This window comes from Dendrobates tinctorius, unplaced genomic scaffold, assembly GCF_039654945.1.
Source record: "Dendrobates tinctorius isolate UK_male_01 unplaced genomic scaffold, ASM3965494v1 ptg000030l, whole genome shotgun sequence".
Taxonomy (NCBI): domain Eukaryota; kingdom Metazoa; phylum Chordata; class Amphibia; order Anura; family Dendrobatidae; genus Dendrobates; species Dendrobates tinctorius.
The window spans coordinates 16,279,287-16,307,087 of NW_027361698.1; the positions used below are offsets into that span (position 1 = coordinate 16,279,287).

Sequence of the window (27,801 nt, forward strand, 5' to 3'; positions counted from 1 at the left end):
TGTATAGTTGTGTGTCATCAGCATAAAGATGGTACTGAAAGTCAAATCTGCTGATGGTCTGTCCAATTGGGGCCATGTAGAGAGAGAAGAGAAGAGGGCCAAGGACTGAGCCCTGGGGTACCCCAACAATGAGAGAAAGAGAATATGAAGTGGAGCCAGTGAACAAAACACTGAGTGAGTGGTCACAAAGATAGGAAGAGAACCAGGAGAGAGCAGTGTCCTTAATGCCTAGTGACTGGAGCCTAGAGAGTAGGAGATGGTGGTCAACAGTGTCGAAAGCTGCAGAAAGGTCAAGAAGAATGAGCAGAGAGTGTTCACCATTACATTTTGCTCTCAGAAGGTCATTATTAACTTTGCTGAGTGCAGTTCAGTCGAATGTAGGGGGTGGAAGCCGGATTGTGAAGGATCTAGGAGTGAGTGGAGAGGCAACGGGTACAGCAAGAGTAGACTAGGCGCTCCAAGAGTTTAGAGATGAAGGGGAGATTTGAGACTGGTCTGTAGTTGTTTGTGCAGGATGAGTTCAGACCGGGTTTGTTTAATAATGGAGTAACGATAGTGTTTTAAGGTGGATGGGAAAATGCCCAAGGAGAGGGAGAGATTAAAGATTGTAGTTAGGTGAGTTGTGACGACTGTAAAGGAGACTGGAGGAGATGTGAGGGAATGGGGTTGGTAGTGCATGTAGTTGGACGAGAAGAAGAGAGGAGTCTGGAAACTTCTTATTCTGTGATGGGATCAAATGTGGAGAGTGAGCTAGGGGAAATACAGGGAGAGATGGGAGTCACAGCACTTAGTGGTTGGGAGCGGATTTCCTGATGGATGTTTTCTATTTTCTCTATAAAGTGGGAGGCCAGGTCATCAGCACAAATGTCTGTGATAGGGGCTTGAGCTTTTGGCCTGAGGAGGGAGTGAAAAGTGTCAAAGATTCTTGGGATTGTTGGAAAGTGAGGAGATCAGGGTGGTGAAGTAGGTCTGTTTGGCGAGGTGAAGGGCAGAGTTATAGCTTCTTAACATAAATTTGAAGTGTATAAAGTCTTCGGGTGTGCAGGTTTTCCTACATAAGCATTCAGCACTCCTAGAGCATCGCTGGAGAAGTTAAGTTTGCGATGTGAAATGGGGCTGTTTTACTCTGTGCTTGGTGGTTTTGAGGGTGAGGGGAGCTACTTGATCAAGGGTGCTTCTGAGAGTGTCATTGTATTGATGTACAGTCAGATCAGGACAGGAAAAAGAGGAGATTGGAGATATTGATGAGAGTAGGGAGTCTGAAAGCGTATGAGGGTTAATGGCTTATAAATTTCTGAATGTGTGGTTGGTAGGAGTGTGCTGTGGTGGGCAAGGATTTGTGAGCATGAAGGAGAGAATGTTGTGGTCAGAGAGGGGAAGCGGTGAGCTATTTAGGTAGGAGATTGAGCAGAGTCGGACAAAGACCAGGTCAAGGGTGTTACCGTCTTTGTGTGTCTCAGAGGATGAGAGCTGTGAGAGGCCGAGAGAAGTGGTTAGTGATATAAGCTGGAATGCAGATGTGGAAGTGGGGCTGTTAATGGGGATGTTGAAGTCTCCCAGGATAAGGGTTGGGAGTTCTGAGGACATGAAGTGCGGCAGCCAGGCTGACAAGTGGTCAAGAAAGAGGGTGGGTAAGCTTTGAGATCGGTATATGACCATTACTCTGAGGGGGAGGGGACGGAAGAGCCTGATGGTGTGGACTTCAAAAGAAGGGAATCAGAGTGATGGAACTGGGGGGATGTCCTGGAAAGTGCATTGTGGGGACAGGAGTATGCCGACTCCACCACCAAGTCTGTTTGTGGATCTCGAGGAAAGGGAGAGTTGTAAGCCACCATGGGAAATGGCAGCAGGGGAGTCAGTGTCAGAATCCTGGATCCAGGTTTCAGTAAGGGCCAACAGATTCAGAGTGTTGTTCAGAAAGTAATTGGGCAGGAAAGGAAGCTTGTTACATACAGACTGTGGATTCCAGGCAGCACAATTGAAAGAGGGAGAAGAGGGAGTGCAAGTAATACTAATAAGATTAGTATGGTTTCAATATGAGGTAGGGTAAGGGTTGAGGTTGAGGGATGGTGGACCAGGGTTGGAGGAGATGTCCCCTGAAATCAATAGAAATAGGAAGATAAAGAAATAGTAGTTATTGGAATTGTAAGAAATTTTTTCTGCAATGTGTATGGACAAGATGTGCTGAGGCTTTTCAGGAAGATGAGGAGTACATAGGAGCTGTACATGGGAGAGGAAAGTATAGAGGGGCTGATGTTTATGTGTAGTGATGGAGGAGGGATGTGGTGGTGAATGTGAATGGCAAGGAAACACAGGAGGATGGAAATAAAGCACATGGATAAAAGGGAGTACAAAGTGTGATTTACCTGACTCCTGCCCTGACTAACTGCCATGGAATAACTGCTTTTGCTTGATGCTTAGCTAATGTGATGCTTTGCTGAAGGCGTGCAACCCCACACATGCGTGCTCCCCTTAGAATGTTGCTAAATTTTCCTTTCTTGTCTTCTCCATTTCCCAGGATCTAGGATGTTCTAACTGTTAAGATCCGGACTACCACTTTATCCAGTACAGTTACAGGGCTTGCTACTTCAGAAAATCTCATACTTGCACTCACACCCAGTATGCTGCCTACTCTATTCAAACTGCCTATGATTTTCTCCCATGTTTTCACTTCACTATTAATTACTGACTCCCTCAGCCAGGAAGCAGCTCTCTTCTTACTTCCAAAAACTTCTCCCATCTGCAGTGCTGACTGACTAGCAAGTTTTTGATGAATTCCAAGGTGACACATCTAAATAATAAAGAGCTAATGAATAATTGGGTGAAGAAATTAAATCAGGAGACCCATATGTGGTGGGACCAAATCACTATGGGGACTTATGGAAAATGATCCCTAGAGGATTAAAAATAAAAAAAACTGGCAGCAAATATTTTTCCTGACGAATTTTTGAGCAACATTTTATCCAAATGTTACCTAGACCTGATGAATCTTATAATAAGTGAAGAGGAAAATAAATTAATAAATATTAAACAACACATAGTAGATCAAAACAGAAGCAAGTAAATTTAATTCACATCAACAATATGAGGCTATATGTAAAAAAATTAAAAGAAAATGTGAATAATTTTGCGAAATCTATTATGCAAGTTAAAAAATTAAAAAAACCTCTTGATATCTTAATAAAAGAAGTGGTTAAATTAAATATATTTAGTAAAAAAGGAAAATAACCAAATCAGAATATCCAATAACCTCTATCTTCCATGGATTACCTAAAATTCAAAAAGAAGTGTTCCCTCCAACATTGCATTCCATCATAACAGAGACAGGATCCCTTATTGAAGGGTAAAGATCTAGGATAGATGAATGCATAAGTTTGTTAGTACAAATAATTCCCAGCTTTATAAAAGATACAACAACTGTGTTGAGAACTATGAGTTTTACAAAGTGGGATAAATAATATGCATTTATAATGTGATGCAATTAAATTATATTTGTGTATTCCTCACCGTCTTGCACTAAAGGCAGCAGAATATCATGTTAACTATTTTAGCACTCATAATGATGACCCAAAACATTGTATAGTGATGGCAGTGGATAATTTAGTTATTTTTTTTTATATTTGACAGGGAAAATTGTTTCAGAGGGAGCCTCAATGAGGTCTAGATTTTCACCTTCCATAGTTATTGTATTTGTCACCTGGTGGGGGAAATGTCATGTTTATTCTGATGCTAATTTTTTTCTATATCAATTGTTGTGGTATGGCCGCTATGTTGATGACATCCTTCTTTTAATGAGTGGGGAACATTGCGGCCTAACCAAATTTCATAAATTACTTAAATATGAATTATGTCAATTTAAAATTCACTGCTTCTTACTCTAACCAAATTATGCAATTCCTTGACATTGAATTGTCAGGAGATGAGGATTTGAAAATTGTTTACACATCTATGATCAGAAAACTGGTCAGTAGCAACTCCCTACTGCGAGCAGATAGCTCCCACCCAAAGGATTCAAGAGCTATCCCATATGGAGAATTTTTTGAAGTGAAACGGATTTGTTGAAGGGAAAATAATTTTGACTGGGAAAGTGAAATCATCAAAAGTAGGGATATAAAAGCAATGAAATTGAAGGGGTTGTCCACCACTAGGACAACCCCTTCTTGATCTAAATGTTTTGCCGTGATTAAAATAAAAGTATATACGCACCTCTAGTGCAAGCGTTGTTCCAGCGGTGTCGGCACTTGTGTTACTTGGCTCACGTTTGGTTGTATGACACGTGATGCCTGGCGCCCAATTAGTGCTGGCATTACTGTATCCACTTTCGGATGTTTTTAACATGAAGAGGAAGACTGGTCTCTGACTTCCTCATCATATTCAAAATGACCAAATGCGGGGACAATGACAGCAACGCTGATTGGGCACCAGGCAACATGTGTCATACGATCACCCGAAAACCCAGAAACCATGAGCGCTGGAACAGCACCTGCACAGGAAGTGAGTATAAACTTTTCTATTTTATCAGGGTCAAATATTTAGATCAAGAAGTGGTTGTTCTATTAGTGAACAAACTTTAATTTGTCACATAAAAAAGGAAAAAGCATGCAGATAGAAAATATATTAGAACAACCTAGAAAAAAAGGAAAGAATTTAATACCCACTTGGTATTAAACTGTAACTTTAATGATATTAAAGATAAATTAGAAATATGTGCATATCCTCTATCAGGATGAAAATCTAAGTGGCATTTTAGAAAGAGAATATAGAGTAGTTGCTAAGAGAGGAGCATCACTGAGAAGCCTGCTGACCCTCAGTTTATATATAGGAGAAACAAAAACAAAACATGGCTAGCACAGTAAGGGTTTTTTTTAGGTGCGGTGCAAGCTGTAACATATGTCCACATAGTGGAAAGAAAATATTTATAATACTTCCAAACAATAACGAGCAAATTATAGAAAAGTTCATAAATTGTGACAACCATCATTTAGTGTACTGTATAGAATGCACTGTATGCAAGCTACAGTACATTGGGTGCAATACGAGAAAAATGAAAAAAGGATTTCACAACATATCTATAATATCAACATAATAATGCGTATTCTGTAGTGACTCAACATTTTTTGGATATAGATAAAGGCAATATTGATGAACTTACATGTTACGGTGTTTAAAGAGTAGCATGCCCAGAAAGAGGCAGAGATTGGAAGAAAAAGGTGTTCTACGGGAAAATGTTCTGGATCCTTAAAATGAATATGAATCAGTCTAATGGTTTAAATTTTTCAATGGCTTAATGTATTTATAATAATGATGTAATAATTATGTAGTATATCTGTATAGAATACTTTTGATGTATTTATTTTAATTTTGTTATATACATTCTGATTGGCTCGTAATGATTTTAAATAGAATCTGATGAGACACTGGTGACATCTCTATACTTAGGGCATAGTCTAACACCCAAACGCATCAGAGAGGTGTCGATGAACTATCTGTAACTCTTTTAATGGATAAAGAATATTGGTTAGTTTTTTTATAAGTGGTTGTACCTGCATTTTCCTACACCACTTTGTTTTACTTTTCTTACTTTTATCCAATTGGCACAATGTAATATTACATTTCCCTCCCAGCTTACAATCCAAATGAAAAATATATCTGACAAGGCTTCAAGGTTTCTCCTAATGAACGTATCATCAGCACAAGCCTCATCTAGTCACAAATATTGACAGCAGCTTTACCTCCTACATGGCAACCATTCCAATATAAGTTTATCCATGAAAAGTTCAATTTCCCCAGAGTAAAAATCATTGTTACAGAAAAATTCTACATTATAGCAGATAAAAAGCTGCTCTGATGAGGGGAGTTCCTTCTATTATGTCACCATACCCTCATTTTTACCCTCATGGTGTAATAAAACACCACATATGAGAGAATCAAGAGAGAACTGCACATTTTGGAAAATTCAGACGGCATGACCATTGTTGATCAAGGACATAGATCACCTATACAAGTCTACGGGTCTAATAAATCACAGACAGCACTCAGTTGTCTTCCATGTGTTGTCCATTTTAAACATTGTAATGGGTAGAAGCTGTTTGTCAACTTTTTTTGGCATACACAATAATCATTGATGGTGAAAATGGACTGATAAAAATCTCATCTAGCACACAGATGGAAATCGGTCCATTTTGTTACATATGGAGAAAAAAACAAATGTGTGATTGAGGCCTACAGCTGACAACCTTTCCATTTTCTTGGTGGAAAGCACAGTCGCCTTGCATGGATGAAGTCCTGGATTAAACTCCCACCAAGGAAAACATCTACATCGAAGTTGTAGGTGTTTTTGTGGGCTTTATCCGTGTACTCCAGCTTACTCCCACACTATAAAGACATACTAATAGGGACATTAGATTGTCAGCCCCAATGACATCATTGATAATATCTGTAAAGCGATGTGGAATATGATAGTGCTATATAAGTAAGCATATTAATTACTTGGATTGAAATTGTTTTTTGCTTTCCCTTATGTTGAGGCAATACACAAATTCACATAGAGTCTCTGCAAAGGTTGCACTGGTGTATTGTAACAGTACCAATATTCCCTGACTATTGTTCAGTGCCACTGTTGTTCCACAGTGTCAGAGCACACAAAAGATGCAGTGACCTGCAACATTGGTGCCTGAAGCATCTCAGATGCATTGAGTCGCACGCAATGTGTGTCAATAAGCATTTCAATGAAATGTGACATCTCATTACACCTTCAGACAAAATTCAAAGGATATATACTACTGGTAAGTTATATCTTTAATTTTGTGATTAAAGGTAGAATTATAAATTAATAAACATTTTTTTAATTATTTTATGTATGTTTTAACTTTGATCTTTCTCTATATCTACAAATATTTATTTCTGTGACATAACTGTTCTGGCATCCACTCAGGAATTTTGCCGTCCACAGACATATTGACACACTCAGAAATGGTGCAATCATTGTCCTTGATTCCTAATGCTGCTCTTACAGTAATGGCTTTCTTAAATAGATTTCTACATGGCAAACTTAAGCAGTATTGACTCTCAAAAGATAGATGTCGGTAGCAAAATAAAAAGCACAGTGATTCATGATTCCTGTTTTGTCTTTTCACATGATGCTATATTCTACGCATTTGTGTTAGACTTATTTGATATAATGTTTAGGTGTGTTCACCCTGAGAATACTTGGTATTGTTTGTTACCTTGGAGAGAGAAATCATTAAAACACATTTGCTGGAGCCAAGTTATCACCATGTGTTTTATTTCCCTCCATTGGAATCTTACTGCCATCTACTGATCATAATATTTATTCCGGCATCCTATGTCTGTTATCTTTTACAGATAAGCATCTTTATGACACACTTGTCCAACTATGGAAATGATCGCCTTGGCTTGTACACATTTGTTAATCTTGCTGACTTTGTACAAACATGGACCAACCTGAAACTGCAGACCTTGCCTCCATTAGACCTAGCTCAGAAATATTTTGAACTCTTCCCTGAGCAAAAGGATCCTCTCTGGCAGGTATTCACACTGTCTGCTTGATTTATCATTTGCTGCAATGTGCCTGTGTAATGTTTTGTAATACCAATGTTTTTCAATAGGTTTAGTATTTCCCACGGCCTCATGTTCCACAAAACATGTGCCCACGTGGACTCAAACAATTCACTCGAGCACTCGCGATACTCGATGCATACCCAAGAACACTAGGTAAACTTGAATAACGAGCATTTGCGCTCATCACTAAATAACTAGATAACATGTTGTTCTATTTTATCCTACCCTCCCACACCTATGAAAAAAGACACTTTGCTTTATGAGAAGATATAGTCATGGTCAAAAGTGTTGGCACCCTTGAAAATGTTCCAGAAAATAAATTCTTTCTCCCAGAAAATTATTGCAATTACACGTTTTGCTATACACATGTTTATTTCCTTTGTGTGTATGGGAATTCCACAAAAGAAGCAAAAAAAAAGAAGGCAAATTAAACATAATTTTGCACAAAATCCCAAAAATGGTTAGATTAAAGTTGACACCTTTCCAAAATTGAGGGTAAATGATTTTGTTTCAAGCATTTTATGTTCATTCAAACTCACCTGTGGCAAGTAACAGATGTGGGCAATATGAAAATCACCCTTGAAACCATATAAAAAGAGAAGTGTACTTAATCTTGGCATTGTATGAATGTGTGTGCCTGTATGAGGACTTGAATATCAAAATTGTTGAAAAATATCAATAAGCTCAAGGTTACAAGACCATCTCCAGAGATTGTGATGTCCCTTTGTCCATAGTGTGCAGCATAATCAAAAAGTTTACAATGCATGGCACTGTATCTAATCTCCCTGGACGTGGATGACAGAAAAAAATTGATGAAAGGTTGCAAAGTTGCAACGTACGATAGACTGGATGGGGGAAAAGCAGCCCCAATCAAGTTTCAAAGAAATTCAAGCTGTCCTGCAGCCTCTGGGTGCATCAGTGTCAGCATGAACTATCAGTCAACATTTGCATTAAATACTATGGCACAGAACATTTACAAAAAAAGTAATGAGACCTACAAAGAAAAGAACACCATACCTACAGTCAAATATGGAGGTTCAAAGATGGTTTGCTGCCTCTAGCCCTGGTTGCTTTGTCTGTGTGCAAGGCATAATGAAATCTGATGATTACATAAGAATTTTGGGTCACAATGCAGTGCTCAGTGTCAAAAAAGCTTGGTTTGTGTCCAAGATCATGGGTCCTCCATCCTGAAACTGTTCTGTAATAAAGTACCCCATCCTGGGCCCCTTCCTGTAATAATGTCCCCCATCCTGGCCCATTTATGTACTCATTTCCCCCATCCTGGGCCCCAGTGTCCTCCATTCTGGGCTCTATATGTCTCCCATATTTCTCCATCCTCCTGGCCCCACATCCATCTTGTCTCCATGTTCCTGGCCCCACATCCATTATGTCTCCATCCCCCTGGACCCACATCAATCACATCAGTATTCTTCTCGTCCCACATCCATCATATCTCCCTGTCCCCCATATTGCGGCTTCTCAAAAACAATGTTTCTTCTTACCGAGCTGTGGTCCAGCAGGGTCCTCTCATTTCTTCATATACTGCATGGACATGCCGGCACATTACAGTGACATAATACGCTGTCAACTTTCACGCCAAAGTCACATGCCAGTTTCTGATTGGCTGGCGACTGTTCTCTATTGCAGTGCAGGATATATTGCAACTGAATGTGCATCTTGGACTCGCATTCAGTTGTAAATTGCAGGCCATGGAACCAGATCGAGGCACCACTTCTTTCCTGTTCGGGAAATTACCTGCTATTTTATCTAATGCTTCCAACTGAACTGAGGAGAGCCCCCTGATTCCCACCTTATATTGCAATCCCTCTCCACAGTCCCATCCCTCAAATACAGTAAATCGCTGAGTATAGCTCAAAATCTAGAGTTTTCTATCGCAATCACACACAAGATTTCATGGAAATACAATTTGCCTAATTATATTCCTAAGGAGGAGAGTACTTGAAAGAATCCATGAAAAATTGGAGAAAACATACAAACTCAAAGCATAAGCTCTCCTTGATCAACCCAAGATCCCAGTATTGCCCTCTGATCCACAGTTCTGCAAATTTGTTATTTATATTTGTAGCACATTTTTCATTGACTTTGTTAAGACTGCTAGTAAGTTTATGTAAAAGGTGCTGTTCACCTCTCATAAGTAAAACTTGATAATTGTACTATGAATGTTAAAGGGTTTGGCCTGAGCAGCTCACAACTAAACTGAAAGGTGAGCTCTATGACCTCATATCTACACATAGAAGGCAGGGTATGCGCATGATTAACAGATATCATGCATGCTGTTAGGTCACGATGCAATAACTAGCTGTACAGGGAAAAGCCTTCAAAGTGGTTGTCCCATAAATAACATATAATACAAAATATGTGATAAATGTATGTTACTGTAGGTCTGTAAATCCTGCTCCCCAAAATTGAGAACAGGGGTAATAAAGTTCCCTGTCCATATGTAGTGTTTGTGAGCAAATGTAACCACTAATGACGAGTGAGTATACTCGAGATTTGCCGTGCATGCTCGGGTTATCTCTGAGTATTTGGATGTGCTCGGAGATTTCGTTTCTGTCGCAGTAGCTACATGATTTGCGGCTGCTAGACAGCCTGAATACATGTGGGGATTTCTTAACAAACAGGCAATCTCCACATGTATTCAGGCTGGCTAGCAGCCGCAAATCATGTAGCTACTGCGACAGAAACGAAATCTCCGAGCACATTCAAATACCCGGAGATCACCTGAGCATGCTCGGGAAATCTCGAGTAACGAGTATACTCGCCCATCACTGGTAACCACTGCTCAATTTACTATCTATAGGAGTGGTGGTTTCACATACTAATTACAACTCAATTCACAAAGGTGATTTTTGCATCCGCAGTCTTGAGCTGCTATTGAGTGAGTATATGGTCTTAAAACCCACAGTTGAATTCACAGTGGAATTTTGAAGCAAAATATCAAGAAATCTGAAAATAACACAACTTTCATATTTAGAAAACTTTCAGCATACTCTAAAATAGACCTTTGCAAAGTGTGGCTCACAGGCCACAACTGGCCTTCTGACTGTTGCTGCCCAGGCCATGGAATGAGATAACCGAATATCTAAAATTTGTGTCCCACAGGCCACACCTTGCAGCCGTCTTCCCCCACTCACATCCTGATTTCACTGCTATCTGCATCCTCAAGATGCAGATAGTGGTGAATACAGTGGTGGAGGAGGAAGTCTCTTCTTTCTCCTTATACCATTCAATTTAGCATGTGTGAGTGAGATGACAGTAGACATGATGATGTTACTACATCATGTCTGGATCAATGCACACAACAAAGACCGGAGCAGAGCTCCAGGAGAACAGGGACGAGGCAAATATTTTTTTTGACATGAGTGTGGACTCTTACTGTATACAGGCGGATATACGTGGACTCATGCTGCATATAAGGGGGTCTGTGTATAGGTTCATATTGCATATAGAGGGGCTGTGCTTGAGGGCTCACACTGTATATAGGTGAGCTGTGTGTGTGTGTGAAAGCTCACACTGTATATCGGAAAGGCTGTGTGTGGGGGCTTATACTTTTTATAGGGGAGCTGTGTGTGGGCTATTACTGTATGTAGGGGTTGTGTGTGTTTGAAGCTCACACTGTTTGCAGGTGGGCTGTATGTAGGCTCCCACAGTATATGGAGGGAGTTGTGTATGGACTTTTACTGTATATAGGTGGGAACTGTCTGTGGACTTACGCATTATATAAAGGGGACTGTGTGTGTGCGCTTATACTGTATATAGTGGACAGTGCAGGGGACCGTACTTTATAAAGTGGTGCTATGAGGACCATCATACTGTATACACTGATGACCAAAAGGTAACAATGTTTTGAACTTTTGATTTTCAGGCTCCATATCTCACCATCTACTAATGCTTTGAACATTAGACTGCCATCATTTTATAGACAATCTCATAAATAAATTTGACTTGCAATTGTTTTGCATATGATTAGTTATGCAGATTATTGTCATGTCACTGCATTGTTACTGTTTTGCTCCTAAAAATCTAAATTTTAATTTTTATCATTTTGTTATTATTTTGGAAATCCTCCTTTGGCTTTCAACACTGTCTGAATCGTTCTGGGCATGCTCATAAACAGATTCAGTGATACAGACAAGGCGTGCACTCTGTGGATATGAGGTAGGTGCAAGCTGAACCTGGAACTTAATCCAGACGGTCATCTAGTGAAGAGAAAACAGCTGCACTCTGGGAAATTTTGATTTTCAATGCAAAAAATGTTATTGAAGACACCACAGGGGAATAGTACCTCAACGCACTATTCCCCTGTGGTGTCTTCAATAAAATTTTTTGCATTGAAAATCAAAATTTCCCAGAGAGCAGCTGTTTTCTCTTCACTGCACAAACAGATTCAAGCATGTCTCAATCTGAATCTTATCGCTGGTCTCTTGTAAGCGTTCCTAAAGTTGGTGCATACTGGTTGACTCATTTGGGTATGTATACAGCTTGTTATTCAACCCTGCCCACTAGTGTTTGATTGGGTTGAGCTCTGGGGACTGTGGGGACCAATCCAACACCTTTACTTCATTGTCATTGAATCATTTCATCGCCAATCTTGGTGTATGGTTCGGATCATTGTCCTTTTCATACCCATAGTACTCAAGTGTACAAAGTAACTTGTCTTGTGGGATATGCACAAATAGCTCAGGATTAAGACCACCATTGGTCCTGGTCAAGTATCCAACACCTTAGGCTGTGAAACAACTCCATATCATTAGACTTCCTCCATCGAACTTGACAGTTGTTTCTAATTCTCCATCCCTTAGCCCCTTTTTCCCTTGTTTCTTCCTGACCCATTTGCACCCATCAGAGGTTAGTCAATTGATATTTGACTCATCCCTCTAAGTTACCCATTACCAATCTACCTTTGTCCACTTTTCATACTTCTTTGCAAAGTTGAGCAAATGCTTCTTATGATGATATTGAAGTTGAGGATTCTTCATCTTTTTTCAGGCTACAATTCCAGACTTGTGCAACATGCATCACTCGGTGCTTGCATGGACCTCTGACCTCTCACTACTAAGAAGCATACGAGACACCTCCACTGCCATATTTGTTGCACCACAACTGATAGACCTTGTGATGATCAGACTTGTTGACTCTGATATTTTGCTTGAACGTCCACGTCTCGGCTTTTGAATGGATGGTCGAACTTCAGTTAATATTCTTTCAACAGTCATGGCGCTTGCATGATGCAGTTTTGCAATTTTCTTGGCCAAGAGATGTTTCTCTTTTCTTGGAAAATATTCTTCATGGCTGCTCCTTGATTCAAACAAGTTACCTTTTCACTTGGGAATCAATTTAATAACACACTGAGCTATCAGGGAATGTGACAACAGGTTTTAATTTGTAGTTTACAGTAAGAAAAAGATTTTTCCACCACCAGGAGCAAAACAGTAACAATACATTGACATGACAAGAATCTGTATACTTAATTATATGCAAAACAATTGCAAGTCGACTTTAAGTACTAGATAGCCAATATGATTGTCTATAAAATGATGATAGTCTCATGTTCAAAGCAGTATTTGATGGTGAGATATGGAGCATGAAAGTCAAAAGTTGAAAACATTGTTACCCTTTTGCTCGTCAATCTATAGGGGTCTGTGAGGTCCATTATACTGTATATAGAGGAGTTGTGAGGCCCATCATATTGTAAGGGGGCTGTGGAGGAGCATACCATCATAACATTATGTATATGGAGGGGCTGTGGTGACCATCATCCTGCGAATGAGGCTTTGGGTATCATACTGTCTATAAGGGGCCTGTGACAACAATCAGACCATATGTGAGGGGCTGTGAGGACCATCATACCATGTGTGGAGCTCTGTCAGGACATTTGATGAGGGCTGTGAGGACCATTATACTATCTGTGGGGATCTCTTGGGGTCATTATTATGTGTGGTAGGCTGTGAATGGGTGTCTGTGAGGATCCTCATAATGTCTGTTGGTGCCATCATACAGTGTATTGGGGCAATCATACTATATTTGGGAGCTGTGGGGACATTATACTGTGTGGAGGCCATCATATCATGTTAGGGGATTGTGAAGCTAAAGGCATTGAAAGGCTGTGATGACATTAAATTGTGTGTAGGAGGGTTGTAGCGGCATTATATTGTGGGTGGGAGAGCTGTGGGGACATCATACTTTGTTGCAAGACTGTGGGGACATTCTACTGTGTGTGGTAGGGCTGTGGGGACATCAAACTGAGTGTGAGTTCTGGTGGTTCTTTATTATGTGGCTCATTCCCGCATGCACCACTCAGTAACGGTCCTCTCACGTGGCTCCTATAGAAAATGAGTTGGCAACAGCTCCTCTAAAAACTTTGGCATATATTTCTTAAACTTGCCTTGTACTGTTGCCTATTAGGGTATGTGCCCATGTTCAGGAATTGCTTCTGGTATTTATGCAGCAATATATTCACAGCAGCCTGATGTTCCAGCATAGTGGATGGGATTTCCAGAAATCCCATACCCTCTATGTGCGTATGTGCGTCTGCGGATCACCCACAGACACTGTCATGCGGTGCATGTTTCAAGACCGCAGAATTTAATCAGTAGAATGTAATGAATGTGTTAAACCAGCATGGATCAGTGAACACATGCGGATTTACCTGCATTCAATAGAAGGCAGCGTTTTGAATGCAGCGAACATACGCTGCGTCCAATGCTCTGCTGGATTTAGATTGTAGACACATAGCCTTATAAAAAAAATTCTCAAAATTTATCAATGAAATTCTGCTTGGAGTGCATCGTAATAAAAGCAAAAGTAGAAATTAATAATTTTTATGTTTCTCCTTTGGATCCAAACCTATTTAGTTAAAGCAAGAAAAAAAAAAAATCTTTGTAGCTCCGTAATACACTTTAATAATTGAATTGATAAATATTCTTCAAATAGTGTAAACTTGGAATTGACAGTTTTACAATTTCCTGTTTTGTCATTGTGGCCCATGCTCTTGAATAAATCTCAGATATTTTTCGATTGTACAGTGTTAGCATACTGCGTGTCAGAAATTTGAGCCAAAATTGGACCGTACTGCATCACACATTACTGTGTTTCCTACAAACTACACTACACTGGGAGGCAACCACCTTATTGTTGGGTAAAACAGAAAGTGTCTAAAACACATAATAAATACAGCACAAGTTGTTAAAAGCAGTCTTTTGCTGTAAATTAAGCCAGAATTCTGCCACATTTTTGATTGAAAAAACCACTTCTTTGTGTTTAAATTAAAAAAAAGTCTCACTGGGACCTCCGCCACATACCGCCATGCTCCCCTACATAGTAGTTACAAAAGAAAGAATTTTTGTGATTAGTTAATTTTTCCTGCAAAATTAGGGATGGGCGAATCCTGAAATACTCGGAATCGCTAGACTCTAACGAGTCCGACTCGGAAACTCGTTATTCGTTGCAAGTCTAGCGAGTCCAATGTTAATGAATGGGGATGCGAGAATTGCAGCGATTCCTGTGCTGCCATTTTTTTTACTCTTTACTCTCGCAAGTGGCCCCTAGCTTAGCGATTTAGAATTCATCCCTAAAGCACAGAAAATCGTTTCTACATCACGCTAGAAGCTAAACAAGAAGTCGCCTGTGCTAACCGATTTACTGCACAGGCTGATCTGATATTCTACACACACAGGCAGATCTGATCTGCACACACAGGGCGATCTGATCTGCACACACAGGGCGATCAGATCTGCACACACAGGCCCACCAAAGATGTGTAGCAGACGTGATACAGAGAGGCTGATCGGCCTGGTTGAAAAGTGGCCCCAGCTGTGGCAGCCCACCCACCCTGGCTATGGTGATGAAAGACAGCGAAATATGGCTCGGAGGTCCATCGCCAGAAGTATGTTCCCGTCATTTGATCACGCTGGAGAAGATGGGCAGGCAAACATGGGTAAGAGTTATGTGATGTCATTTCTTCTATTTTCTTTTACCGTACCCTTTTTTGGATTAGGAGAGAGTGAGATTTCTTGTGTCACCATTGGCGTCTGTGACGCACTGAAACCGTGGTACCCAGCACCGGGCCGGGGTCTGCTTCACTGGGGGATGTGATGTGACCCGTGCTGTAGTCTCAGGGGATGCACAGTGCAAAGGGGATAACTACAGGGGACTGTAATAGGAGGACAATCAAGGCTAGTGATGCGTATTGGCACAGCAGGAAGGTAACGTGCGTGCTATTAGCTGGTAGCAGAGAAGCCCTGCACTCTCCCTGAAAAAATTGTTTAGTGCGCAAAGGCAGTCACCTAGGTGGACTGTGGTGCTGTCTGCGTCACCGCTCTGGGGTGAAGTGCGTGCTGTAACTTAGCAGAGAAGCAACGCACTCTCCCTGAAAAAATTGTTTAGTGCACACAAGCAGGCAGCGTGCGTGCTATTAGCTGGTGGGATAGATAGCAGCAACGCACTGGTCTGCCACAGAAATAATAACGCTGCAGGGGTAAATATGACCCCAATAATATCTGGTGGAAAAAAAAAGAAAATTTGCTCAGCTATGCTTCTGATTTCAGCTCTGATGGAAGCTGAGTGAGTAAGCTAAGCTCTGAGGATGGTGCTGTATGCACTGTAAGGCTGCTCCTGCCTTTCTCCCTGCCTACAGTCCTCTACAGTACTCCTCCGTCCTGGTAGTTCTGAAAAGAACTTTTGTGTTATATGTGAGGAATCTTGAGGTCCTACACTGACTAACAGTCCCTAGGTCTGCTCTATGTCTCCAACTCGCCCTGCACTAGCTCAGATCGTCACAGGAATGTGCCCAAAATGGCGGGGGCAGGGTTTATATACAGCCTTGCCTGTGATACATGACATAGGCATCACGATGGACAGCAGCCAATCATAGTAGTGCTCTTCACAGTTTTCTCACCTAACAAACTAGGCTGTCTCTGAAAATTAGCATATTCTGTATTCTGCGAGTCCCGAATACAGTATATAGGAGTCCTAGACTCGCTAAGACTCGCTGCTGACAGCGGGACACAAAATCGCTAAGAAACTAGGATTGCTTGTATTAAACTCTGAAAAAACTAGGATTGCCATTGATTTGCATTGGACTCGTTACTGTGCGAGTAATCGCTTGGAAACTCGCAGAGTACCGACTCCTGCGAGTCCCCTACTACTCGCAGAGTAACGAGTCCTAACGAGTAGATTCGCCCATCCCTACGCAAAATCCTTCTAATAAAAAGGAATTTAATTTGAAAAACCCCATTTAACTGCAAAGATGAAGAATGTAACTTTGCCATATTATGTAATATAATATTACATTGCCTTAGCTTTATTTACTGTCTCTAACTTCTGCTCGCTTCTTTCCTATACGTATATTTCTCTGCAGAGCTTTTTATTACACTACAAACCTTGACAGGCTTCTACAAGACAGATAAGAGGCTGTGATTGATTAAGGAATTCTAATCCAAATCCATTGATTTTATTTAACTGTGCATTACGGCAATTACCAAGCATGCCTGTAATCAGATAAATGAAATACCGTAGCTTCAATGTTATATTTATTATTAATGCAGTCCGAGAAACAGAACGATCCCTGAGGTTCGGGATAATGGGCCAGTTTCATTCAATTATATTTTTTTCATGTAAGCTGTATATTGAACTCTGAAATCTCGAGTTTATGTATAGGAAAGAACAGTAATATTATTTGAAAATGCCTGTCTTAGCCCCATAAATGTTGATAATACTCAAGCTGATCACGCCCATGGGTATCATGAGTTTTTGAAAACATGTATTAAAAGTATTACTTTATACCATGCAATCAATGTCGCAAGTTTGTTGTAATTCATAAAATGCTATTAAAATAAAGGCAATATATATACATTCGGTGAGAGTTTAAAGAGGTATTCCCATCTCCAAGATCCTATCCCAATATGTAGTAGGTGTAATTATAATAACACTAGCAAATACCGCATTTTTTAGACTATAAGACACACTTTTTACATCCAAATTAACAAAATGCAAAGTGAATAAGCTGTAGAAAAATCAAAATTAAATCAATATTTGGCATGACCAATCTTTGCCTTAAACAGTGCATCAATTTTTGGGGGTACACTTGGAAAAAGTCTTAGATTTTGTAGTATTATAGTCAGTTGTAAACACAGCCAATTATAACAAATGTTAGAATGATCATCATTTTGATATGTAGGTTCAAATAGTTATTAACTGAATAGGAGGCTTAATACTAAGTGAGAAACAGTCAAACTCTGCTACAAAGGTGAGATTTTGGAAGACCGTTTCATATCACAGGCCATACACTATGGACAGATTGAGCACAACAACAAAACAGAAGGAAGTTAGGCTGGTTTCACATTAGCGTTTCTTGCATGCAGCGCATCGTGCGCTATTGGGCACATGCGCCATGTGCCCCTATGTTTAACATGTCGGGCGCATGGTCTAGCGCTTGCATGCATTCATGTGCGATTTTGTGCGCATGCACTTTTTGCAGGTGTGCGCCTAGACGCGCTAGACGCTGCATGTTGCATTTTTGGTTCCGCCCAACCTCGTCAAAAAAACGCATGTGCTCGCGTACACATGGAATGCACCAAAAAACAAATTACAGTCTGTGGGGTCGCAGGTGTGCGCATGGACATGTACCTGCCTGCGCTTTTGAGCGCATGCGATTTTTGAGTAAGCAATGTCTAGATAAACATTTAAACCACCCCTTACACAAAGAAACATTGTTTGGGGGTAGTGTAGATAAAAGAAGGTGTTCGCACTGGCAGACCACTGGTAGACAGACAGTCTGGAAGACAAGAGCATACAGAAATCTTTAGAGAAGCAGCAACTTCAAGAATGTGAGTATTCTAACCTACTGTCTGCCTGTCCTTTTTTAAATTTATCATGTACTAATGTATTTTTTTATTGCAGCATGTCTTCTGGAGAGGAGTACACACCGGCCCTGGTGAACTGGACCAAGCAGAGCATCAAGTGAGTATCTTCCTGCCCTACATTTTGGGTAAGTATTCGCAGCTGCATGTACACATGTGGCAAATTAATTTTTGTTCTTTTTCAGACCTCATCGGCCATGGCAAGTGAGGACGAGCAGCAGGAGCAGCAAGTCCAAGTGCCGGCGGTGAGACGGCCTGTAAGTATAGACTGACTGTGAATGTCCCTTTTTTACTTTTTTTCCCACTGCCTTTTTTCTGTCCTGTTTTTATCTTCAATCTTTCTTCTTTTCTGTATCTTTTTCTATCTTTTTCATTTCCAAATCTTTCCAAGATTCTAATGTTTTTCTTTTTTTTCTAGGCTCCACAATGGGATGAAGAAATCGCCCTGGACAATGACGCCCTGATCAACTTGGTCCAGGAGCGAGTCCCATTGTGGGACAGCCATGATCCACAGCACGCGGACACGGTGATGACCCAGCAGCTCTGGAATGAGTTGGCCGCAGCGCTGATGGATGGCTGGGACAACTCCTCTCCCCGGGTCTGCAAGGATTTTCATAAGTATTTCAATGCTCTGTGATGCGGTAGGGACTCTTGTCCATAATCACACAGGTGTGTGTCATGCTAGATATATTCTAGCATGATACACAATTGTGTTATCATGGTCAACAGTGAGTGCATTGTCTATTGTATTGTAGTGTGATGCCGCAGTCACCTTTGCTGTGATCAGACAGGTGTGTGTCATGCTAGATATATTCTAGCATGATACACAATTGTGTTATCATGGTCAACAGTGAGTGCATTGTCTATTGTATTGTTGTGTGATGCCGCAGTCACCTTTGCTGTGATCAGACAGGTGTGTGTCATGCTAGATATATTCTAGCATGATACACATTTGTGTTATCATGGCCAACAGTGAGTGCATTATGAATTGTATTGTTGTGTGATGCGGCAGTCACCTTTGCCGTGATCATTCAGGTGTATGTCATATTAGATGTATTCTAGCATGATACACATTTGTGTTATCATGGCCAACAGTGAGTGTTGTCTATTGTATTGTTTTGTGATGCAGCAGTCACCTTGGCCGTGATCACACAGGTGTGTGTCATGCTAGATATATTCTAGCATGATACACATTTGTGTTATCATGGCCAACAGTGAGTGCATTGCCTATTGTATTGTTTTGTGATGCTGCAGTCACCTTGGCCATGATCACACAGGTGTGTGTCATGCTAGATATATTCTAGCATGATACACATTTGTGTTATCATGGCCAACAGTGTTAGGCTGGCGGAATGCACCAAATAATAAAGATGATAATGAGGTGCGTTCGCAGCCTGGGGTCCACCGTGCAGAGATGTTAAACTGCTGCTCGGTAGTGGCAGACACTGACTGGCGGTATAGCAAATACACACAGGTTAACTTCACCTGGTGAACTAGAAGGCGATCCCTGTTACTTCACAGGGCCACAATACAGCAGGAAAAATGCTAGGGTTTGGCCACAGGAGCATACCCCAATGGCACAGGGTTAGAATCCTTCTAGACCCCCTAGCATTCAGCACTGCAACAGTGGTGCCTGAACGACCACACTAATGATAGAGCACTTTGATGTGCTTACAGCGCAGACCAGGCGGACACCACTAACCACCCTTAGCTTAGGGTAGGAAAGCGCACTATTTTGCACATGGCGCCGCTACTCATGGACGCTGCTGTCAATGGAGTACAGTTGTGCCTCGTTCTGGATGGCACAATATGGCGCTAAGTGGAGTGCTGTGAGTGGAAGCACTGTGGCACAAAGCCAATGCCACTTATAAACCCTTACTCTACTACAGTTCCCTAACACATACGTATCCAAGGGAGGGGAGTCTTAATGAGTCAGTCACCTGTTTCATACATCCATCATCACTCACACAAATACCAACAAGAGTCTATACTAACGCACGGCCGTGCAGCCATGCGACTCTTTTATAGCAGCATCCTTCAAGGACCTTCCTAGTGGTCCAATGGGAGCAGCAATAGGACCTGAGCATGTGACCTCCAATGAGTGGACTTCCCAAGGGCATGCTCAGTGGGCCAAAAGAAGGACTTTGTCCCAGGAGCTTCTCGCTGCTGGCTATTGCAGATTACTATAGCTGAACCCTGATTGGCAGCAGTAACCAAGCCTACAGCAGTAGACTGAGCATGACGCCAGGAACGACGTCTTTGCTGAGCAGGCTCCTCTGCGGCTGGAGAGGAATGAGAGACTGCAGAATGCAAGGCTCGAGATTCCTCCTGTGGAGAGGCAGAAACTCGATGCCTCACAAACAGTGCATTGTCTATTGTATTGCTGTGATGCCATGCCGCAGTGACTCTTGGCCATGAGCACACAGGTGTGTGTGTGATGCTAGAGATTTGCCCATCAGTGCATTGTCTAATTTTTTTATTTCTTTTTTCCATAGTGAACAAAGTCAGAACCCGTTGGCGCTCGATGAAGGACCGCTTCAACAGGGATGTTCGTCAGGAGGGCCAGGGTCGCAGTGGTGCTGCGGCAAGGACCAGAACACAATACAGATACCATCTGGTGTTGGCGTTCCTAAGACTCGTCCTTGCCACCAAAGCGTAAGTATTTTGTTGTATTGAATTGTTTTTTACTCTGTGCTTTTCTATTCCACAGCAGTTGGTTCTTGTAAATGCATGATACTAATGTTTTTCTTTTCAATGCACCTGGAGCAGCACCCTGCAACCTGTCCCTGAAGCGGTCCTTCATCGAACGACCTCGGACCCATCCCAGCCTTCCAACAGCCAGGAAGCATCTTGCAGGTTAGCAACACAAACAGCTGGAGACCAGGAAGCTGGTATGTCAGGTCTTCCCCTGTCCCAGGTCTCTGCCACTGGTTTTGCAGGCACTTCCCGCCAGCAGCAGAGGGCCTCGGACAGGAATGTCATGCCCGAGTTCCTTTACTTGAGCTCGGCCTTTCAGAATGGCCTCAAGGTGCTGGCAGACAGAGTGGAAAGCGATTTTAACCTAGTAGAAAGCGGTTTTAACCACATGGACCACCGCTTCCAGTCTGTCGACAGTCGCCTTGACCATCTGGCAGCCGACCTCAACAGACCAGCGCACCATTTTTTCAGCAAAATTGAACAAGCCATGGCGGAACACCTTAGTCCAGATCTCCAGCTTACTGTGATGCAGGCCTGCAGCAATGCTTTCTTGCAGGCTGTGCAACAGAGTCAGTATGTGCAGCAGTCAGTGGTGGGCAGCAAATTGGTCCCTCATTTGGCCAACTTCAACTGATGACCTGAGTGTGTGCTGAGTGAATTCAGGCAATGGGTTTGCAGCTGGTTCTTCGAGTTCAAAGTTAGGGTGCTCTTTAGCCATAACAAAATTATGAAGAACCACACACGCCTTCACCACCTCATCCACTGTTCCAGCTTTAGATTAATGGCTGTGCCGAGAATGCACCATCTGGAGACAAGAATACCAAAAGCACACTCTACAGTTCTTTGGGCCCTGGTCAGTCTGTAATTAAAGATTTTTTTGGTGTGGTCCAAGTCCAGACTGGAGTAGGGTTTCAGCAGGTTTTGGCACATTTGGAATGTCTCATCCCCAACCATTACAAATAGCTGTGGCGGACCTTAGGTGTGGGGAAGAGGCCGTGGCATGGGGAAATTTAAATGGTTGCCATACAACCTACGGCCCATGTCAGAGTTCTTAAAAGCCTGTGAGTCATTCCCCCGGCTAAATGCCCCAATGTCCACCACAACAAACAGACAGTTTGCATCCGCAATGGCCATGACTACTGTAGAAAAGTACTTTTAATAGTTAAAGCACTCCTATCCAGTTCTTTTGGGCTTTATTATCCGGATGTGTTTCCCATCCACCGCTCCCAAACAGTTGGGGAAATTGCAAACTGTCCAGAATCTTTCAGAGATTTCCATCCATTTTTCAGCGGTGGGCAGGGGCATAAATTCTGGACAGAGAACGTCACACAAAGCACAGCAGGTGTCAGCAACTATTCCCAACAAGGTGGATATTCCACTCCGGTACTGGAAGTGAAGAGAAGATAGGGTCTCTTCAGTAGCCATCCATGAAGCTTTCTTGGGACATCCGGGTATAGTCAGTAAATTTTGCCTGTCTCTCTCTCTCCCTTTGTTGCTGGCAAGCAAATGCAAAAGCCTGAGCCAGCGCGATGTCCAAATCCAAATTAAAGTGAAAAATCTTCCGACGCAGATCCATGTTCACAAAGGAAAAAGCAAGCAAATCTGAAGAAATCAGATGGTAAACAGGGTCTATATAAAGAATTACCAGGACATTTGCCCACTGGTGTCCCATTGGTTCCGTCTGTTTCAAGAATTTTTCAAGGATTTTTCTCCTGTGAAATGTGACACCTAGACAACGCATGCGCATAAAAACCGCAAACGCATGCAAAAACACATGGAATCGCATACAAATGCTGCATTTTTTTGTCGTCATGCGCAAGTTGATGCGTCAAAAAAATCGCTGCATTTACAAGCGTTTTTTCATTGCATTTCAAGTGCGCACGAAACATTGCGCAGAAAGGCGCAAATGTAAAACTAGCCTTAAACTGCATTATAAAGGTCTGTCCCAGGCAAAAATTTCAAAAGATACTGGGGTTTCAAGTTATACTGTTCAACCTCTTTTAAGCCCTTTCTGACATCAGACGTAATATTCCGTCCATGTGACCTGGCCCAATTTCACCATGGACGGAATACTACATAATCGCGATTGGCCGTGCTCACTGGGGGTGTGCGGACAATCGCCGCCGGATGTCAGCTGATTTTGACAGATGAAACCCGGCACTAGGTGCCAGGAGCAGTCACAGACCACTCCCGGCACTTTAACCCCCAAAATACTGCGATTGAAGAAGATTGCAGCATTACGGAAGCCTACAGAGGGCTGACAGCCCCTCTGCCTTTGGATCGGAGACCCCACGGCGTCATCCGGGTCATCAGAGCTATGGAACTTGTTGATCATGCACAGTGCATGATCAGCATGTCGCTCTGTCAGTGCAGTGCTGTCAGCTTCTATGGCTTGCAGATGCTGCAAAAAATGATTGTCACAGTGGGACAAAGTAAAAAGGAAAAAATAAAATTTTTTAAAACAAGTGTAAAAATAATAGAAAAATAATAATAATAATAATAATAATAAAAAATCAATATATATTCTATATCTAAATAAATATTTGAATGAAAAAAGTAAACAATAAAAGTACACATATTTGGTATCACCGCGTCCATGACCCGACCTATAAAACTGTCCCACTAGTTAACCCCTTTAGTGAACACATAAGAAAACAAGATAAAAAACAATGCTTTATTGTTAGAGTGGATGGTCTGGAGCCGGAAACTCCAGGAGTGGACCTTCTGGACGGTGGCACCGAGGGGCCCCGGGCGAGCTGCCAGGTGGGACCGACCCCTATACAGGGACCGTTAGGAGCAGGCCCAGGGGTTCAAGTACCACGGTAGCCGGTACCGAGAGGTGCGGCTCACAGGAGACACGTGTGGGTATGACTGAGGGATGGTAATGGATACTAGGAACACCAGGTGTGAACACGGAAGTGCGCAAACTACAGGATAGTGCGAGACAGGTACACGTGAGCACGTATGGCGTGTGGCGAGTAATACGTCCGGAGGTAAGCCAAGCTAGACGTGTGCAAGGAGCACGACAGAGTACAGAATGGAGCAGCAGTCGTGCCAGGAGGAGTATTAGAGTATAGGGACAGAGAGAGTGCCCGGAGGCACAGCGGAGCAAGAGACAGAGCACAAGATCCGAGTGGATGCCAGAGGGCACGACTGAGCAAAGACAGAGCAGAATAGAAGTTCAGAAAGGGTGCCCTGGAGCACCAAGAACACAAGGCGGAACAGAGGACCTGAGTACAGCAAACAGCCTGGCAGGAACACAGATGTCCCAGCCTGGAAGCACAACAATAATCAGGCACCTCCCATAGGGGAAGGTAGCCTGATATAGCACATGACCATGACAGGTTCCGGGTCAGGTCCTAGCCAGAAAGCACATGACCACTACAGCTTCTGGGTCAGGTCCTCCATTACCATAGAGGGAACCAACCCGGAGACAGTACTGACAGGAGCGCACAAGTGCAAACGTGACACAGAGGAGGAGCCCCGGGACAAGAGCTGCACATGCGCACCCAACAGGAGCCCCCGGGGGACCGCCGTACCGGAGGGAGTGACGTCGGGACCAAAGCCCCGCCTCCTGGTGAGCGCGGCATAACATTTATCATTATACCGCCGAACAAAAAGTGGATTAACACTTGAACAAAAAGACCGATATAAATAAACATGGTACCACTGAAAACCTTATCTTGTCCAAAAAAAAACAAGTTGCCATACCGTTCCATCAGCGGAAAAATAAAAAACTTATAGTTCTCAGAATAAAGTGAAGCAAAAACAATTATTTTTTTCAATAAAATAGTATTTATTGTACAAAAGCACCAAAACATTACAAAAAATATAAATAAGGTATAGCTGTAATCATACTGACCAAAGAATAAAACTGCCTTATCAATTTTACCACACAGAGAACGGCATAAACCCCTCTAAGAAAAGAAATTCATGAATTGCTGATATTTGCTCATACTGTTTCCCAAAAGCTGGAATAGAAAGCGATCAAAAATGTCATGTGCCCAGAATTGTATCAATAAAAACGTCAACTCATCCCGCAAAAAACAAGACCTCACATGACTCTTTGGGCCAAAATATGGAAAAATTATAGCACTCAAAATGTGGTGATGCAAAAACTATTTTTTGCAATACAAAATGTCTTTTAGTGTGTGACAGCTGTCAAACATACAAGGCCTCTTTCACACATCCTGATATTTCCAGTACCGGAGATGCCAGTGTCCGTGTTTGTAATACGTGTGGCACACCTGTGGCAACTGTGTGCCGCATCAGTACAACACAGATGGGCGCCAGAGATGAAACATTACAGTAAGCATTGTTCCCCGGCGTCGGGTGCTCAACATGGCCTCATCATTCTCCCCTTCTCTGTTGGTGCAAACAGGGGAGAATAACAGGCTGCTAATAACAGTGACAGCAGCCTTGCTGAAGACAACAGCTGAGGATTGCAGCCCCCAGCTTTGAGTTTTGCCAGGCTGGTTATAGAAAACACAGTGGAACCCATGCCACTTTTTTCATTTATTTATAGCGCAGGTGGTGGCTGTGGCTGATGAATACTCCCATGAGCCACTCCTGCTGTCACTGTTATTAGCAGCAGCAGGGGTAGGCTGATGGGAGTAATAGTCCCATCAGATGCTGCCTGCTGTATCTTTTATTACTTAAATCTAACGCTCATCATTCTCCCCTGCTCTCACTGATCGCCTACAGAGCAGGGAAAAATGATGAGAGCCATGTTCAGCACCTGGCACCAGGAAACAGCGCTTACTGTAACGATTCTTTCATGGCGCCGATGCACGTCAAATGGATAGCATCCATGTGTGTTATTAGTGTTGAGCGATACCTTCCGATATCGGGAAATATCGGATCGGATTGGATCGGACCGATACCCAAAAAGTATTGGATATTGCCGATTCCGATACCAGAAACCAATGCAAGTCAATCGGACAGAAATATCAGAATTAAAATAAACCCTTTCTTTCCTTGTAGGTTAATTCTACATGAAGGAAAACAACTAAGAATAATGTAGAATGTATTGGGGGAGGTGGAGGAGACATTAAAGGCATAGAGGTTTAGCCCAATCAAATGGAATAGCAGGAATTAATTTTTTTTTTAAGACATTCGGAGTTACAAAGATATTGACTATGTTAACCTTTTTTATATTTTGTCAGATATGTATGTTTCACTACTTCCATGCTCTTCACCTTCTTTTTTTACTTCTCCCACACTTTCTCCTTCATGATCCTCAGCAGCAGCATCTTTTTCATCAACTTCGTCTTCACCTTATTCATCTTCTTCTTCACCTTCTTCCAATTATTCTTTTTTTTTTACATTCTTCATATTCTTCTTATTCAACTATTATTCTTCTTCATATTCTACTTCTTTATCTTCTTCCTATTCTTCTTTTTCATCATATTCTTATTTGTGACAGGCATATCTGTAGTTATCTATAACAGTTTGAAGATTACACCTTCCGTTCTGCCTGTCACAAAAGATTTACAACAGGATTTGTTTGTCCTGCAGCAGCAGGCATTTTCCAGGGGCACCACGAGGAGGAACGGACTCACCCCCATACACTGCTTAGTCTTCTTCTGCTTATAATTTAGATAATATCTTTATGCTCTGATTTTTAGTCTTATGCTTAATGTTCTTCTGCTTTTTGTTCTTCTGCTTCTTGGTCTTCTGTCTCATGTTGTTCTGTATCTTGGTGGTTGTCTTCATGCTCTTTGTCCTCTTGGTCATCTTTTTCAGGGTCATCTTTTTGGTCTTCTTTGGGGTGGTCTTCAGGGTCGTCGTCTTCAGGGTCATCGTTTTCGGGGTCGTCGTCTTCTTCGGGGTGGTCTTCAGGGTCGTCGTCTTCAGGGTTGTCGTTAGGGAGATCCAGAGTGATTACCAAAAAACATTTAAAAAAACTTGAACTTGGAAATGTAACAGAAGGTGCAAGAAGGCTGAGGAACTGCCGAGAACCAGCTGACGGTACTGGAACCCGGATGGGTAGCAGAATGAACAAGAGTCAATGGCACTATCGAGGACCAGCTGATGGTACTGGAACCCAGTTACTAAGCAGGTGGTACCTGTGCTAGAAAGTACTACCAAGGACCAGCAGACATTGCAGGAACTCGGATACCAAAAAGGAGGCACCTAAGCCAAAGGCACTGCCGAGAACCAGCTGACAGTACTGGAACCCGGATGGGTAGCAGAAGCTACAACAGCCAATGGAACTTCCGAGGACCAGCTGACGGTGCTGGAACCCAGAGGGGCAGCAGAAGGAACAAGAGCTAATGGCACTACCGAGGACCAGCTGATGGTACTGGAACCCGGTTACTAAGCAGGAGGTACCTGAGCCAGAAAGCACTACCAAGGGCCAGCAGATGTTGCTGGAACTCGGATACTGAGAAGGAGGCACCTAAGTCAAAGGCACTGCTGAGAACCAGCTGATGGCACTGGAACCCGGATGGGTAGCAGAAGGTACCCATGAAAAACAAAGTTGCAAGGCAGCGTACCTGCCGCAGTTACTGAAACCCACAGTCCTACAGGGGGTGCTTGTCCTCTTGGCACTACGGAACCAGACTTTATTGCCAGATCCCGCAGCCCACATAGGAAGCACCTAAACTGCAGGCACCATAGAGTTGGCTAACCCGACCACAAC

General features: G+C 42.3%; 1 protein-coding gene across 4 annotated transcripts in view; it reads left to right on the forward strand.

Moving 5' to 3' along the window:
* Nucleotides 1–27,801, forward strand: part of LOC141086132 (bifunctional heparan sulfate N-deacetylase/N-sulfotransferase 4-like) — a 975,622-nt gene that overhangs the window by 752,587 nt on the left and 195,234 nt on the right. For all 4 annotated transcript variants that reach the window (XR_012231517.1, XR_012231516.1, XM_073571871.1 and 1 more), the window contains exon 7: nucleotides 7,366–7,548. Coding sequence is in view for 2 of the 4 variants with exons in the window: in XM_073571871.1 (XP_073427972.1) it covers nucleotides 7,366–7,548 (183 nt within the window). In the remaining 2 variants the exon portion in view is untranslated. The remainder of the gene's footprint in view (nucleotides 1–7,365; nucleotides 7,549–27,801) is intronic.